The 15,678-nt window shown below is 46.0% G+C and overlaps 2 protein-coding genes across 6 annotated transcripts in view; one reads left to right on the plus strand and one right to left on the minus strand.

Annotated features, from left to right (window-relative positions):
* The window catches only part of LOC114243278 (uncharacterized), a 66,357-nt gene extending 51,342 nt beyond the window's left edge, over window positions 1-15,015 (plus strand). For both annotated transcript variants that reach the window (XM_028174705.2, XM_028174704.2), the window contains exons 4-5: window positions 6,098-6,267; window positions 13,871-15,015. In XM_028174705.2, coding sequence (XP_028030506.2) covers window positions 6,098-6,267; window positions 13,871-14,450 — 750 coding nt within the window. In that variant the 3' untranslated portion in view covers window positions 14,451-15,015. The remainder of the gene's footprint in view (window positions 1-6,097; window positions 6,268-13,870) is intronic.
* The window catches only part of LOC114243277 (adenylate cyclase type 2), a 236,454-nt gene that overhangs the window by 100,440 nt on the left and 120,336 nt on the right, over window positions 1-15,678 (minus strand). The gene's annotated exons all lie outside the window — the stretch shown is intronic.

Genomic DNA, 15,678 nt, shown 5'->3' on the forward strand with positions numbered 1-15,678 from the left:
GCCCCGTACAGTGCCATCGACCGCACCACCCCCGTGTAGAGGCGGCGCACCACCACGTCAGGCCCCCCGACGTTCGGCAACAGCCGACTCAGCGAGCCGGCGGCCGCCATCAGTCGGGGACCTAATCTTTCAAAGTGAGCGCGAAAGCTCCAACGACCGTCCAGTACGAGACCAAGGTACCGCAACCCGGTTGCCTCGATCTCGACGCGAACGCCTCCGATCACGAGGTGGGCCCCCTGAGGCGGCGCTCTCCGGGCCCCGTGAAACAACAGGGCCTGGGATTTATCAAGCGCCACCTCCAGACCCAACCGTCGGATCCTGCCGATGACGAAGGCCACCCCCGCGCAGGAAAGACGGGCAGACTCTCGCAAGTCCCTCCCCCGGGCCACGACCAAAGTGTCGTCCGCGTAGCAAACTACGCTCAGACCCGGGAGAGGAGTGCTTAGGGTGCCACGCAAGACCCAGTCGTAGCCGATGTTCCACAAGAGAGGGCCAAGGACCGACCCCTGTGGAACACCGCGCTGGACGGGGAAGCGGAGCACCGTCCCACCGTGCCCGGTGCACACGACCGACCTATCCTCGAGGTAGGACCCGATCAGCCGACGGAGATACGCAGGGACGCCGTGATACTGCAGCGCCCCCGCGATCACCGACCAGGGCAGGGTGTTGAACGCATTGGCGATGTCCAGGGATACCGCCAGTGCAACCCCGCCCCGGCTGACAGCCTCATCAGAGAGGGCGCGCACGCGCATCACCGCGTCAATGGTCGAGCGGCCCTCCCTGAATCCGAACTGCTCCGCTGACAGATCAGGACCCACTCCCGTCAGGTGCTGGACGATGCGGGCGGCCACCACTCGCTCGAGCAATTTTCCCGCTTCGTCCAGCAACACGATGGGACGATACCCCGCAGGTGAGTCCGCAGGGCGTCCCTCCTTCCTTAGCAGAACAAGTCTGCCCGTCTTCCACTGCTTTGGAAACCGCCCCGACTCGAGGCAGGCTTCAAAGAGCCGCACGAGCCGGTCCCCAAGGGCACCGAAGGCCAAATCCCAAACCCGACCGTGAACACCGTCAGGGCCGGGGGCCGCGTCTTTCCTCCGCATCCTCGACACGGCCGCACGCATCTCCTGCTCCGATATGCTCGGAGGGACCACCTCAGCAGGGGCATCACCGCTCGCGTCAAGGCGTGGCGGCACGCCCATGAAGGGGGGCTCAAAGTCCCTCTCCATCCGCGGGAATAGCCCGGAGACAATATCCCGCAGCTGCTGAGGCTGGAGACGCTCCGTCACCGGGAGCGCCCACGGTCGCAATTTCTTGCGTACCGTCTGGTACGGGCGCCCCCAGGGATCCTGATCGAGCGTCTCCAGGAGCGTCTTCATGCTCTGAGACTTGGCCTCGCCGATGGCCCGCCGCAGAGCCTCCTGCTTCTCACGGCAGTCGGCATGTAAGCGGGCCGCCACCTCCGCGAAATCCATACCGCGAAGACGGCGACGGCGGTGGCGGGCATTTCGGCGGCGTGCCCGCACGCACTCCTCTCTGAGGAGTGCGATCTCGGGCGTCCACCAATACGCACCGCCACGTGGGGCGCGGCCACTGACTCGGGGCATCGCAGCATCGCAGACGCGACGCATCGTACCCCGGAACCAATCGGCCTCCGACTCCACGTCCACTAGACGCGCAGGCATCGGCGCCCACGCGGCCACTGTGGCCGCCTCCACCGCGAGCACCTTATTCAGGCGCTTCAGTGCCCATCGTGGGAATGATCGGGGAGCGCTACGCGGGAGCTCCTCCTCACCGCGGGCGTCTTCGGCCGGCGCATTCAACGAAGTGGAAACGGAGAGCTCAAATCGAACAAACCGATGGTCCGAGAGCGTCTCCGCCCCCTCGAGAACACGCCAGCCACGGACACGGCGTGCGGCGGACGGAGACGCGAACGACACGTCCACGTGTGATTCCCCGTTCCACCGCACGCAGGTCGCGACCGAACCTCTGTTCAGAAGACAGAGACCGGTCGCGAAAGCCCACTCCGACAGGAACTCGCCGCGCGAGTCCGTGCGGGGGGAGCCCCACGCTGTACATTTAGCGTTGAGGTCCCCCGCCAGTATCACCGGGCGAGACTCGAAGCGATGAACCAACGCCTCGAGCCCACCCAGGAACCGTTCGAACTCAGCGAGACTCCTGTTCGGAGAGAAGTACACCCCGATCACGACGGTTTCATTGACCCTAACTACGACGTACCCGGATCCCCTGGCCACCATTCCAAGGGGGGGTAGCGCCGCTGACTGTCGCATCACGATCGCCACGGAGCCATCAACATCTCCGGCCCAGGAATCCTCTCGGTCGGGAGGTACGAAGTATGGCTCCGCAACGATCGCGATGTCGATGAACCACTCCGCCATGGTGTGGACGAGGAGATCCTGCGCCCTGGCGGAGTGGTTCACGTTCGCTTGGAGGAAGCGATGGACGTGATCCATTATTGAGGTGTCACGTCCATCGCTCCCTCGTCTTCCGTCCCACCTTGCGGCCCGACGGCCGCGGCGGGAACTGACTGGCCGGCTGCTTTACACGCAGCCGGCTCTTCCTCTGCTATTTTCTTCTTTTTCCCGCCACGCCTCCTCTTTGTGGAGGAGGGGGCGGAAAGACAGGCCGGGCCCCCAGCCCGATGATCGGCCCGCCGCTTCGCCGCGTCGCATAGCACGCAGTGTGGCGCGGCGGCTGCGCAGGAGACCGCTTTGTGTCCGGGCTGGCCGCAGCGGAAACAAAGCCCGCTGCGGTCCACGGCCGATGGGCACCTGGCGAGGCCGTGCCCGGTGCCGAAGCACCGGAGGCATCGCCAGGGGCGGGCCTTCTGTAACTGCACGTGGGCCATCACCCAGCCCACGCGCAGCCTCCCTGGTGAGTCGGCGGGCCGACCTTGTGGAGGCGTAGCCAGGAGCGTGGCCGCCTGCATAGGGCAACGCGCCCACGCAGTGAAGGCTCCAGAGTAAGAGCTTCGCAGCTCTCCCACCCTGACCTGCGTGAGGGCGCAATTGCCCTGCGATGCAATGGCAGCGGCCACTTCCTCCTTTGTGGCGCATTCATCCAGGCCCGTCACTTTGACTTCTGCCATTTTGACGGGCCTGTCTATACGCACCACTTCTGGGTCCGGCAGGATTTCACGGAGCCGGGTTGCTAGCTTATCCGCGGCCGCACTGGTGTTGGCACCAGGACACTCCAGCAACCGGGCCCCGTTGGCGGTGTGCCGGACTCGGAGGCCACCCTCCACGCCCATAGCATCCACGTCGACGCTAGCGCGCGCCCGGGCCATGACCTCCCCATAGGTGAGGCCCTTTTCCTTGGCAGCCGGCAGCAGCTCCAATACGACAGCCGCCGACCGCGGAGCGCGCGGTTTTCTTGCCTTGCGCCCTCCCTTTCTTTTCCCTTCAGTTGCTGCTCGACCCACTACCTGGGGAGCCTTGACTGTCGGGACGGGACGGGGGTTAGGTACGTCTTGCGCCCTCCTTCGACCCCGCTTCACTACCGTCGTCCAGGCTGCGTCCATGTTGGACGGGGCGGGAGGCAATGGACGGGGCTGGGGGTGTTGCGCTGGCTGGGCGGCATTCACACACCCCTTTGGATTGTTGCGGCTTCTGCCAGGCCCCGCCTTCGCAGGCTGGGGCGGGACAGAAGCAGCAGCCTGAGGCCTCGCAGGCTGGGCGGGTGTTCGTCGCCCAGCAGTCTTGGACCGTGTAGCCAGTTTGGCCGCAGTGGCGTTCGCGGGCGCCGGTGCAGCCGCGGTCTTAGGCGTTATTGATACCTGCGCTGGCTGCTCGTGTGCCAGCGGTGGCCTCGCACGCACCACTGTAGAGGTGCGAGCCTCAAGAATGGCTAGGCGCCTCTTGAGGTCTTCGATCTCCTTATCTTTTTCCGCCACTATAGCCTCTTGCACTTGGGGCGGTGGTGGTGGGGAAACCGAACTGCCCCGCTGTCTCCTTACACCATCAATGGCCACACGCATTGCGGCCATCTCCTCCCGCAACTTTACACTCTCCGCCCGAAGCTCTGCATTCTCACTCTGAACGCAGGCGTACAAAGCCTGTAGGCTCTCCAGCTGCGACCGCAGGCCAGCTGTTTCCTCCGTGGCCGTGCGCTGGAGAAATGCCTCTAGGAGCCTACCCATGGCAGTGACCACGCAATTCAGGGCATGCACGTACGTGCCCTTTAAGGAGCCTGATTTGCTCGCCACCTTGGAGACAATATCCAGAGAGATATCGAAGATTTTGTGCAGGTCAGTGGGTTCAGTCTCCATAAGGGAGCGGCACAACCGCTCAACCTCTCCCTCCCTGACTCGTTCGGCCTTCCCACAACGGGTTCTCCCGCCTCGCAGCGAGCCGGCTGCCAATCCGCCGCAGGTTATCCGAACATCCTGTTCTTTGGCGGACGACGCCGCAACAGTCGCCGGTCCTTCCTCGACCGCCAAAAACTTGGCGGGCGCGGGTTCAATTTCCGAGGAGTCGGAGGGAGCGGAAGTCACTGGTCGCTTGACCGTCTTCCGCTTCCTCCGAGTTTTCGCATCAGCGTTGGCTCTGCTGGCGAGCCGTCCGGTAGTATTCCGGAGCAAAAGCGGCGACTCTCGACCACTCGACGCGTAGCCCCTCGCAGAGCTTCGCGTCGAGCGCAGTGAGAGTGCACTGTCGCAACGCTCAGGGTGCACGAATAGATCGTTTTCGCGGCTCGTGCTGCCGCCTCCTTCCTCTAGGCAATTGTTGCCCCCCCCAGAATACGAGGGGCAGCGTGCCTCCGATTGCTCGGAGGCACGGAGGGATTCTCCTCCCGCTGAGCGGGAGGTACCCTCCTGGGGTAATACTGTTTCGCAATTGTCCATGTTCATTTTTTTTCCTTTCTTATTTAACCAGGGGTGAGGTCCCCTGGGATCAAGTGATGCCCTCGGGACTGGACTCCCTCCAGCCATTCATCCCTTCGCCGGGCATCGGAGCTTGGGATTGGGGTATTTTTTATAGAGGTTTACGTCCTCGCGACCCCGTGCCTTGCGGCAGCGGCCACCGCCCCCCACTCAGTGAGGATTACGGGTTGGTCGGCAGCCCACCGGGTGCACAGGGCAACTCGGCAGACCACCGCCCGACGCTCGAAACGAGCGACCACGAAGCCACGCCGGCGAACCGGTACCCCCCATATCTGGGGGGCGTTCCCCTGTAGCCGAAGCCGGGGACATAGCAACCAGCGGTCAGCAGCTGCGAAAATGCAGCGCTGACTCACTTCCACGATTACGGGGCACAGGGTGCCACCGCTCACGGCAGGCCGGCGAACCAGTGCCGTCGGAAGCTGCGATCTCCAGAAGGAGCACTCTTCACTTAGTGAAGAGTGTGGAGAGCGCAGTCCTTCCGCTCCTCCTAGTGCTGATTTTGGTCCGCGTCATCCGATCTCTTTCGTTGCAAAGCCTATCTAAGCTATCCTAAACCTAACCCTAAACCTAGGACCTTAACCTACATCTAACCTAATCATATACCTAGGACCTTAATCTACATCTAAACCTAACCCTATACCTAGGACCTAAACCTAAGAATCCTTGCAACGAAAAAGATCGGACGATACCTCTGGGAATGTCGCCCAGAGGATCCCGTTATCCGCCACCTACGGACGCGCCACGGTGGAAGTCCAGCAAAACTCCCCCACAGACGGAGCCCCCGGCCACGCAGAGTGCGCACCGGGGGGCCCGCCCAGGTCCCGGGCCAACTCCATTCCTGAGTTAACTTTTACGCTATCGAGAACATTAAAAAACTCATACTAAGTAAACAAATACATGACCTCATATTATTATGTTTTCAATCAATTTACAAATATAAATCAACTTAATATTTTATTTCAACTTAAATCACTGTTCGTTGTCATAATAATATACTCGTATTATCCAACTAATATATTATGTATTAGTCATATCGTATTTTTGGTTTATTTATCGTACAAAATAAACTTAGCGTCGTTTTATCTCGTTTCATCCGAATACCATCTGTGATGAAGTATGTGTTACGTTCTATTGTCGTGTAACAAAGTGGCCGTAGGATCGTATGACTTCGATGGTGAGAATATTTTTTTGTTCCAGTGCTGTGGGCCGTGCGTGTGCCCGTGGTGTGGGGGTGTGTGGTGCGCGCGGTGCTCACGACGCATGTCAAGGTGTGCATGGTGCCGAGGTTCGTTGAGGGCACCGGCAGCGCCCTGTCTAGCACTTCAAAGGCTCGTCAACGATCTGATGTTACCGTGCAGGAATTACAGGTAATTAATGGACACACCAAAATGACCATTCATTATGACTATGGACCAAGCAATCTAAGATAATTTTGCCCCTGTTGGCGGCGAGCATACGGCACACCTGATGGTAAGTGGTTACCGTCGCCCATGGACTTGAGCATTGCCACAAGCAGAGCCCAATCGCTGCCTACCGTTAAGTACTCTCTACAATCTTCGTTTGAAGAAGGACATGTCATAGCGCTCGGGAAGCACCGTGGAGGGGAGCTCATTCCAAATCCGGATGGTACGCGGCAAAAAATCTCTGGAAACGCGCTGTGGATGAACGCAGTGGCTCCAGGTAGTATGGATGAACTCCACTCCCGTGGCGGAGAGTGCGATGGTAAAAATAAGATGATGGTATCATCTCAAACAATTCCTCAGAGCACTCCCCATGGAACATACCCCATGGAATGTGCCTAATTTATCCACAAATAAGCAGACCCTAGAATAATTATACTGGTAAATAATTGGACGCTCGCATAAGTACCAGCAGCCTTTATCTGGCGCTATACAAAATGATGATGATACGCCGCGTGTCCCAATTTAATGGGATATTTAAGAATGATTCAATGGAGATTTCGACCTCATATCTCAAGACAAGTGGATCATTCACGTTTTAATATCTGTAGATACCAATAACCACTTAAAGCCAGATAGAGCAACTCATCTATTATAAGCAAAGGACACTGAAAATTATATTAAAACACAAATCATACATACAGTAAAGTTTTAAAATTAATTTGACGATGCAGTAAGCACCTGTTATTTTTGTGTATACTGTGAGATTGGCAAAATCAATGCCTAAGGAGTTGGGAGACATTTTTCCAAAAAAAAAAAGTGAATAAAAAAGTCTAGATAGGTAAAGCCCGCCAAAACTAACTGAATCAACAATTTATATTTTTTTATGCGATTCCACGTGACTTGAAAACATTTTCGATTAAAATTACAAAAGGGCCGTTGATCTTTTATTGGGATTAGAAATTTATTTATAAAAATCGGAAACACGTCTGCTCCGTCTGGAGTCATAGAAGTATCCCTTTTTTTTTATCCTACCTATGCTGATAGCCTTGAGAGGCTATTTCAGCTTCTCCTTGACGTGTTCGTAGGCCTAGCAAAATTGGCCCTAGCAAAAACAGTGGTTCGCGGAATCTACTACCGAATCGGAAACGCGACCCACTGAGAAGATCCGGCGAGAAACTCTCTTAGGACGAGGGCTCTTATCCATTCTTTCTCCCTTCCATTTTATACAATATATTTTATTGAATTTTCATGAAATTGTCACGAGTTCGTGTATGAAAAAAAAAAATTGTGGCACAGAATTTCTTGGTATGTGCAATCAATTATGGTTGCCTATTTAGAGTCCGCACACGAAGGTGTCAGTTTAAAGAGTAGGTAGCGGGGCTGCGGTCCCAATGAAATTGAGATTTTGCTGTTGAATTGCCCGTGGACCTCAATTAGCGCTTAAAATCTATGTTCCCGTCAACCGATATCTCTCTTTAATAATAGTAATTGACAAGGGATGCTTCGTTTTTAAAAATACCCACTTTTATTCAAATTCTCAATTACAAAACAAAAGACAAAATTATGTACATAAAATGAACTGAAATCTTAAGATGTCAGTGATTAGCCGTGTCAGAGGTGCCGCGTAATTCAATCTCCCTCGAATAGTGAACATAATATTTTTTTTAATATTTTCCACAAAGATTGCGGCAGGCAGTGGTCTAGATATGACTCTAGTTTTGCCAGCATCTGTGAGCAACGGCCTCTCTAGCAATACATATTTACTATTTCGGCCATATTTTGTACATACGGATCTTGGATCCCACGGCTACGGTTTTTCCGCGAAATGTTTTAGTTCAGGCACGGAATCTATATATTAATTCGTGAAGCAAAAACTTTGTATCCCTTTTTACGAAAATTACGCGGACGGAGGAGTATGAAATTTGCCACGCTTATAGAGAATATAGAGAAGAAGTGCATAATGCTATTTTTTTTTAAATAATGCATTAAAGATACATTAAATCAATAAAGAAAACATTACACACACTATCATGTATTTGACGCACACACGCCTGCATACTATTTATTGTCAAACTTTTGTTCTTGACGTCTGTTGTCAAATTGAGAATAGATTAAATATTGTTTGTCTTTAATAATATTTTTCTATAGTGTAGTCTTGGCGAAATTTGTAATTATAGAAGTATGATAGTCTTTGAAAATGGAATCATAACAGTGTACAAACTTATAATTTCAATTAATTATAGTCGAATTTCGACTACCGGGTGAACTAGTATTACTTATTATCTTGCTTTGTAAGAGACGAGTAAACATTTTTGAAACACAAGGCTATCAAAATATGTGTATGTATGTAGGTTAAAAAGATGGCTCTTTGAATAAATTTTAATTGTACATTATCTATATTTGGCTCTTTTGGTCGACAAGGTTGCCGATCACTGGCGTAGACACTTAAATGTCTATGTTAAATTAAAAGAATAAAACATTTCAGCAAATATTCTGGTCATTATTTATGTAAATTATTATATAACATAATAAAACGAATCAACGCGACTACATAACAATTATATTGTCTACAAAATTATAATAATCACCGGACTTGATTGTAATATTTTAAAACCAGAATGAGCCAGCTACTTTAAAGCCTTCGTCCAACAGAACGCGTAATTAGCGCGCGTCAGAGCGCTAAACTAACGCCGCGCTATGACGCCGATATGTGTTGTACTACTATGGTAACATACTGTCAGACAGAGCCCCAGCGCTATAAGTACGCAACGCTCTGTCGCTTCGCTAGGGATGTTTGACAGTATATTACCATAGTAGTACAACACATCTCGGCGTCATAGCGCGGCGTCAGTTTAGCGCTCTGACGCGCGCTAATTACGCGTTCTGTTTGACGAAGGCTTAAAGCTCTTTAAAATTGGCAATTAATCTAATGGGTTCTGTAGTCGAACTATGTAATTTTACGATATTGACGAAATATCATTGTGAACAGGTAGGTTGTGGGGACTTCAAAAACACCACTAATGAATTCATTCATCTCAATCAATTCCAATGTTTCCAATATAAACCGCAAAATTGATAACTTATCCAAAAAAAAATCAATAGAATTTCACAAATAAATGTTTTGTTTTCAAGAAGGTCGTGGAGTAGACAATGTCTTTTTTAACTTACGTTTGTTAGGTTCTAACGAAGACTCTAATTTTTTATTTTATTGTTTTGATGATTGGACGAGCTCACAGCCCACCTGGTGTTAAGTGGTTACTGGAGCACATAGATATCTGCGACGTAAATGCGCCACCCACCTCGAGATATAAGTTCTAAGATCTCAAGTATAGTTACAACGGCTGCCCCACCCTTGAAACCGAAACGCATTACTGCTTCACGGCAGAAATAGGCAGGGTGGTGGTACCTACCCGCCCGGACTCAAAAGAGGTCCTACCACCAGTAAAGATGCGAAGCACTGCACTTGCCAGGGCCAGTGTTAGCAACACTGGTTTGAGCCCCGTGAGCTCACCTACACGTTAGGGCGAAGCTGATATAGCCTCTCAAGGCTATCAGCATAGGTAGGGAAAAAAACACTCTATGACAACTTCGACTCTGTTTGTTCAATACAAAAAAAGGTTTTATTGTTTCTTTTTGTGGATACAATTGCTTACTTAAGCTTTCATGAATTGGTTCCGTGTGAACCGCTCGTAAATTAAGATATGTCCTAACGTTTTTATGTTGCACAAGGGTTTTAGGGGGATTAAATGACTCTTGTTTTTTATCAAATGCTTTTTACGGTTTTTCTTTTAGCTTATTCGAAGCTTTGTCGAATCTCAAATGGATAGGTTAGGTCTGGCTAAAGTCGCGTGTCCTTTATAATTTTGAGGAGATACCGGATTATCGTTTTTTCTCCCTACCTTATTGCTGATAGCCTAAGGTAGGCCCTTCCAGCTACGTGCGAACGAATAGTTGAGCTCACAGGCTCACCCTGACAGAATTGGCTAACATTAGCCCTAGCGAGAACAGTACTTTGCAGAATTTCGCACCGGATCGGATTTGCTGTCCACTGAGAAAATCCGGCGAGAAACTCAGTGGGTTGTGTCTATGGGTTAGCTCGCTCGTCGCATAGACGACTATACGAGGATGTTGATCGGTGCTTGAAGAGCCCTATAAGCACCGTAAGTGGATCTGGGGAATCCAACAAGACATGTTTCGGGCAATAGCGGCTTCGCGTTGCCCAGTCGCCTGGGTTAGATATAACAATACCGTATTTATAAATTTCTGTGAATTTTTTTCGGAATGAACTCAATCAATCACATGACCCATACCTTAAGTAAGTTAATTACATACAGAATAGGAATATCTATGTATTAATACGTGAAACAAATACTGTGTACCCCTTTTTACAAAAATTGCGCGGACGGAGGAGTATGAAATTTTCCACACCTATAGAGAATACAGAGAAGTGCACAATGCTATTATTTTTTTAAATTATGAATTAAAATACATTAATTTGAATTGTTTGTCTTTATTAATATTTACCTAAAGTGTAGTCTTGGCGAAATATCTGAAGAAATAATCTTTGATAGGATCATAATGGTGTACAAACTTATAATTTCAATTAATTATAGTCGAATTTCGACTACCGGGCGACCACTAGTTTTGAATAATATAGTGTCACTGCTTGTGACAACATTCGACCAATTTTGACAGCATTGTTATGTACATAATATCGCATTTTATTTATTTCGATGTACAGATTTCTTTTTCGTGCACGTCTGTTGCCCCGGAATCTCGTTCTATAGCAGACGATCCAATAGGAAAAATGGAATCGAATTTTAAGAACGGTTCACTTACACCAAAATGAATAACTTACAAAAATATTACGTAATATTTTTCCTTTATTTTGATTAAACTTGAAAAATTTTTTTGGTTATGTTCGAGAAACAACCGATTTTTGGTGTATACGGGTAGGCAGCATCATTCACCCGAATGCTATTACCGTAGGAATGGTTGCGGTAGTGCAACTGGGTAGTCGCAATCGCGGTTAAACACTAAAAAAAGTATATCATAAGTATATCATATTCAATTGAAATACTGGCACCTGGCCGAGACAATATTATGTTAAAATCTCAATTACATACAAAACTGACCAGCAACTTCACAGTATATTTGAGATAAGAGCCCGTGGACAGCAAAACATAATGCAGCGGCCCACCTTTAGGTTGTCCTTGAGGCTAAAAAAAGACATGATTGCTTCATGTCAGAATAGACTAATCGTAAAAACAAAACAGTTTTATGTAAAACATTTATATTTTTATCGATAAACAATTAAAAAGACTAATTAGCGATTTACATACGTATAAAATGAAATTTATTATACGTTTTGTTGCACATTGATTGGCGACATTAGTTATCGTGAATAAATTGTTTTTTTTTTGTTGTTGTTATTCGATGTGGAGTTGTTTCTATTTTTAATTTGAATATTTTGATCGTGATCATTATTATTACACACGAATTTGTTAATTTTATTATTGTTTTAAAATGAATAGCTAAACTTGAGACGTTTTTCATCCTTATACCTCTGTGTGTCTGTATTAACAATGCAATGCTGAAACTCTAGCAATCATCTGAAATTCTAAAAACACGATGATCTTTTTAAAATCACCCTGCGCAATGTTGAACCGTCATGTCCATCATTTCCTATCTACGCCAAATGCTATTTTTATTACCTTAAATGAATACACGAGCTCACGGATAGGCCGATATTAAATGGTAACCACTAACTATTGTTGTCACACCATCGCCCAATTTTAGACTGTCAAAATTAAAAAAAAAAAAACAATCGACCTGTTATTCATATATGTATATATTATACATATCTAACCGAAACCCTTTGGCTGTTTCGTGAATGAAATAAGTACCTTGTGATTATTGTAATCTGTGGTAACTTTATAATCTTGATTCATGTTACTTTTAGCGCCTTTTTTTTCCTACCTATTCACTGGTAGCCTAAGAGGCTATTTCAGCTTCGCGCGGACGGGTAGGTGAGCTCACGGGCTCAACCTGAGAGAATTTACTAATACTAGCCCTAGCAAGAGCAGTGCTTCGCTGAATCTACCACCGGATCGGAATAGTGAACCACTAAGAAGATCCGACGAGAAACTCAGCGGGCTAAGTGCCCTCTACTAGGCACATAATATGTCATGGTTCCTATTTCTTTTTTTTCTGTTAATATACTATCTAATATTAGTACTGGTCTCATTTTATTGAAATCTCACCACAGTGATACCTATTAGTGCAGAAATTTATTTTAAATCTTATATCCAAAAAACAAAATAGTTAAAATAAACAATTCAGCTATCTGAGCGAACGTGTCAAATTATAACTAATAGTGGATGAATAAACTAGTGGAATGAGCACGTGTGTAAATATTAATATTTCACAATTTTAAATATTAAGAATGACATTGAGATTTTCTTGTTTTTATAAAACATCAAAACCTTTAAAATTATGACAAATTATGGTATTTTTCTTTGCAACTCAGTCATTTGCAGCCATTCGTTTTATTGCCTACCTACCTTTTATTGCTTTCAAATTGTTTTTTTTTTATAAGCCTCATAATAAAATAGAGAATTTTGCTGAGATGCCAATGGACCATTAAATAACTCAGGAATTTGAGGCACTTTTATTATATTTGAAAAACGATTAACAAAGAACCAATTTTACGCAACAGTTTCAATTGTATTCTATATCATCATTCATAGGTAACGAGCTCCGTGGAAAATCATATAATTTATATAGAACTTTGAGAGGTCGCGCCGAAATTAATTGCTCTGACAAAATATACTAAATTTACTAAACAAACAGTGGATTTTACGTAACACACATTATTATGTTTTTTTTAACAAGATTGGGCAAGACGGATTCTGTCGATTAATTAGAGCCAACAACTATGTGCTAAAAGCTTTACCCTTTAATTTTTATTAAAAAGATAAATGATGATTTATTTTATTTGGCATTCATAAATAATTGCAGCGTGATATTCATGTACTTAGTGATATCATCAAATACTAAAGGGTATGGCCTTTTGTGTGTTGGTTTAAAGCAAATATGTCTTTGAAACTATGTCAATATTAATGTAATCTATGATAGTTCGACTCATTATGGATTAGAATCACGGATAATTCTGCCGTGAAGTAGAATATGCTAAATTTGAAAAAAGAGATCAATTAATTGAGGCCACTTGAGATTTCGACCTTGTGTTTTAAGATATCTGGGGTATTTACTTTTTAATGTCATTCGGCTTCCGCAGACAATTAATCCAATTAAACCCAATTAAACATCAAACTATGACTACATAACGTCCTAAAAACAGAACAGGTGTAAAGACTTTTTTTTATTGCCCTTGTAGGCAGACGAGCACACGGCCCACCTGACGGTGAGTGGTTACCATCGCCCATTGACCGCAGCAATGCCAGGGGCAGAGCCAAGCCGTTGCCTACCAAATTCCATTCCATTTGATCCTAAAAGTGTTTTGAAGCCTTTACGTAAAATTAACATTGGGGTCTTCCTTTGTCCACAGACGCGGTTGCACAGAACTACTGACAGCAATCACAAGAGTCAAACACGAAGAAGAATGCAAGTTTGATACGATGATGTGTCCCATCACCGCCAACTGTTGCTCGGTTCCATTCGAAGAACTCTCCAGTCACCTTCAGTCCACGCACAACATCATTGCGGTATACTCGCAGAAGATAAAAATATTAATAGAAAACTTCCAAACGAAACTGAAGAAGACAGCCTGCTGTCGAACGAAATATAAGATAATACTGCTGCACCAGAAAAGCGCTTTCGTAATCAAAGTATGCATTTACAATTACCACGTCAAAGTGGAAGTTATGAGGAGGAAGCTAGGTTATATTGCCGATGTTAAATCGGAGACGAAAAAAAGCGAATACTGCGCTTTAGTAGAATTCCAAAGTAAAGCGCTGAGTACTAAATCGGCCATTTTAATAGAAAACGAGGCTTACGGGAAAAAAGCTGAAGTGCAATGGAGCGATGTGATCATGAAAGCTGAAAACGATGAAGCTATCACGATACACGTGAACATTGGAAAATCAGATACAGATATGCTAAGGAAAGATTGTCGTGAATCGACGTAGCGAATTATTTGTAGATTTAGAATTTAAGTCGATAATTTAGGTGAAACATTTTTCAGATATACCAACGATGACTCAAAAATGTCGGAGCATACGAGTAATGTTTAACTTTAACTCTGATCCTATTAAATCAAACATCCACAGTATCGAATTCAATCCTTGATATAGCCGTATTTATCCAATAAAAACTTATCCAATAAACTTTGCTAACTCCATATTATCCGCCTCTTTTTGTAATATTTGAGTTCACATTAAAATGTAAATTCAATTAATTTCCTTTGTTATATAACATTAGTACAGTCTACAGAAAATTGGTTATGTATTGTAATTGTTTTAATCTAAACTTTGTGTTCTTAGAAAACAGTCTCATTAGACTAATGATGGTCTCATTCCGTCTAGTTTTTTTAAAATGGTTACATATTTTTACAATGAATATAATATAGCCCATTTAGAAATATTTGGCATTGGCCTACTATGACTGATGTACATTAAATTAGTATTAAATATATTTAAGATGTTTTAACTAGTAACAAAGTAAGACAAATAAATGTTATTTTGATAAGATTTCCTTTGAAGTTTTATTGACATCTCGCAGCTAAGTGTCAGCATTCTGTCTATTTCTCCCATAAAAAAATTATGTGTTCTGACTTGAAGCATGCGACAAACTAAATTTAAAAACTCTTCAGGCAAGTTTCGACATTTAATTCATAAATCTATAGGCCGTGGTGACAACTTAACATAAGGTCAGCAATAAAAAATTAAAAGAAGACGATATAATTCCGATAAAAAAAATTGAAATTCTCTAATAAATAACATTATGTAAATTCGACCTTCACATTGCCATGAATTTACCTCGCATAAAAATGAACTCGGAAATTTGAAAGAGCGACACTGTGAAAATAGTAGAAACTAGCTATAAAAAATAAACATTTTTATGTTCACGTCTGTGATAAAAGCGAAATGAGATTCCCCTTTGACACAGGAACCGTTATTATTTTTTTACACGACTGAACTTAAACTCAATTTCGTCACGTTGAAATCTCCTAGTTGAAATTCGTATTTCATTTTACAAAATATGAAATACGAAAGAAAAAGAAAAAGAAAAGAAAAGAAAAAATATGACATTTAAATAGAACAAAATCGTTTTTTTATAAGAATTGATATGATAAGATAAACACGACGTAACTTCGCGACATAGCCAATTATCCAATTTTACACTCACAAAAAACAT

The sequence above is a fragment of the Bombyx mandarina genome, chromosome 11 (genome assembly GCF_030267445.1).
Source record: "Bombyx mandarina strain Sakado chromosome 11, ASM3026744v2".
NCBI classification, from domain to species: Eukaryota; Metazoa; Arthropoda; class Insecta; order Lepidoptera; family Bombycidae; genus Bombyx; species Bombyx mandarina.